This window comes from Pteropus vampyrus, unplaced genomic scaffold, assembly GCF_000151845.1.
Source record: "Pteropus vampyrus isolate Shadow unplaced genomic scaffold, Pvam_2.0 Scaffold250, whole genome shotgun sequence".
NCBI classification, from domain to species: domain Eukaryota; kingdom Metazoa; phylum Chordata; class Mammalia; order Chiroptera; family Pteropodidae; genus Pteropus; species Pteropus vampyrus.
This window is the reverse complement of record NW_011889031.1, coordinates 706,155-708,173: the sequence shown is the minus strand read 5'-3', so window position 1 is coordinate 708,173 and position 2,019 is coordinate 706,155. Positions and strand designations below refer to the sequence as shown.

Sequence of the window (2,019 nt, the reverse complement as noted above, 5' to 3'; positions counted from 1 at the left end):
GGTTGGGGGCTGTGGGATCAGAAATTATGTTCTGTTGGGGTAACGTTCTAGCGCGGATCCAGCTCTGCCCATTGCTGCTCTGTGTCTTGGGGGTGTTCTCCCTTGGGTCCTCGGCAGTAACTGGGCAGGTGAGTGGTCAGGTGTAGGTAGAGCTCTCGTGTGGCTTCTTGACCTGTGTCCTCCATGGTTACCTTTCTTTCTCTAGGCCGGAAGGTGGTGGTGGTGCGTTGTGAGGGCATCAACATTTCTGGCAATTTCTACAGAAACAAGTGTAAGTTAAAGTGTGGGAGAAGGGCTGGAGAGGATTGACTTTGGAGGTGCTCGGTCTCCGTAGGCTCCAGCAGTGACCCGACCAATGGTTGGAGGTGCTAGTGTGGGCTCCCTTGGGAGTGTGGGTGCGTGTTGCCACGTAGTCAGCGTTTGCCTGGGAATCATGGGGCCTCACGTTCTCTTCCCGACAGTGAAGTACCTGGCCTTCCTCCGCAAGCGGATGAACACCAACCCTTCCCGAGGTCCCTACCACTTCCGGGCCCCCAGCCGCATCTTTTGGCGGACCGTGCGAGGTGAGCTGGGCCTGAGAACTTCAGGTGGTGACGGGGTGGGTGGCCAGTGATGAGGACTTCTCCCACTCGTGTTCGAGTTTCCCAGCCATGAGATGATCCCACATGCACTACCATCTGAGGCCACCCGACCGCCTGCCTTGGTGGGGGTCCTCGTGAGCTCCACTGAGCAGGGCTGCTATCCCTCTGCTCACAGGCATGCTGCCCCACAAGACCAAGCGGGGCCAAGCCGCCTTGGACCGCCTCAAGGTGTTTGATGGGATCCCGCCCCCCTATGACAAGGTGAGCTCAACCGAGCCCCCTCCCCCAGGGCAGCCTTCATACGTCCAGTGGTGTCTTTGATGACCCACGGTTACCTACATTGTTTGATCCTCATGAGAACAGCACTGGCTGAGACACCTGCCCCAGCCAGGCCTTTCCCTGTCTCCCTCACTCCAGGTCCCTAAGCCCCTCTCCTTCTCTAACAGAAAAAGCGGATGGTGGTTCCTGCTGCCCTCAAGGTCGTGCGCTTGAAGCCTACGCGGAAGGTGAGTTCTGGGTTACACAGTGGGCTAACTTAGGGACCTCAGGCCCATGGCAGGGGAGGGGGTGGACTTGAGGTCCCCAACACTGGCAGATGATGGTTTTTTTCTCACGATGGTCTGCGGATGCCACTGTGGGCAGTGCCGATAATGCCAATGGCTTAGCTGATGCCAGGAGGAGCACGGGGTCCTTAGGGGGCGGGGTCTTTCTGACACAAACTCAATGAGACAAGTCGGGTTATTAAATTTCCAGAGTCCTCTAAGACAGGTTACCAACCTCTAGTGGCCGCCCTCGCCCCCGTCCAGGCTGTTTCTTTACAACTTCATTCTCTCTGCCCCCAGTTTGCTTATCTTGGGCGCCTGGCCCATGAGGTTGGCTGGAAGTACCAGGCAGTCACGGCCACTCTGGAGGAGAAGAGGAAGGAGAAGGCCAAGATCCATTACCGGAAGAAAAAGCAGCTCATGGTGAGGACGGGCTGGGGCTTGAGGGGTCGGCACACACCACAGTCCTCGGCCGGGCTGGGCAGGCAGTGTCTCCTAATGTGATGGTCCTTGTCGCCCCTCAAGGGCTCTGCCCGAGACCCAGCCTGGAGTGTAGGTAGTGGGATGGAGTCACTGGGGTGAAGGTGGCCCCGGCAGCAGCCACTGACCACTCGCTCGCTCTTAACCCCACAGAGGCTACGGAAACAGGCCGAAAAGAATGTGGAGAAGAAAATTGGCAGATACACAGAGGTCCTCAAGACCCATGGACTGCTGGTCTGAGCGCAATAAAATTGACACTTATTCCTCATGCCTGGCTTGGCCTGCCCTTCCTCCATCGCCGCCCTAGGATGTAGCGGGGACCCCCAGGGACTGCCTTCCAGGGTCCACAGGCAGCCTGGGCCTTGGAAGGCTGGGAGCTCGGCAGGGACCTTAGTCACTGCTGTTTAAGAAAGGCC

At 58.1% G+C, this 2,019-nt stretch overlaps 1 protein-coding gene and 3 non-coding genes across 4 annotated transcripts; all 4 read left to right on the top strand.

Annotated features, from left to right (window-relative positions):
• Positions 1 to 52: 52 nt before the first annotated feature.
• RPL13A (ribosomal protein L13a) lies at positions 53 to 1,871 on the top strand. Its single transcript, XM_011374540.2, has 6 exons — positions 53 to 271; positions 462 to 563; positions 757 to 842; positions 1,028 to 1,087; positions 1,424 to 1,546; positions 1,757 to 1,871. Exons 1-6 carry the CDS (start codon positions 184 to 186, stop codon positions 1,841 to 1,843), a joined length of 546 nt encoding a protein of 181 aa, XP_011372842.1. The 5' UTR covers positions 53 to 183; the 3' UTR covers positions 1,844 to 1,871.
• Positions 603 to 687, top strand: LOC111729191. Its single transcript, XR_002776129.1, has one exon. It is a non-coding gene; the product is annotated as a small nucleolar RNA Z195/SNORD33/SNORD32 family (small nucleolar RNA).
• On the top strand, positions 891 to 961 carry LOC111729192. The gene has a single exon (XR_002776130.1). It is a non-coding gene; the product is annotated as a small nucleolar RNA SNORD34 (small nucleolar RNA).
• Positions 1,172 to 1,259, top strand: LOC111729193. The gene has a single exon (XR_002776131.1). It is a non-coding gene; the product is annotated as a small nucleolar RNA SNORD35 (small nucleolar RNA).
• Positions 1,872 to 2,019: the final 148 nt, after the last annotated feature.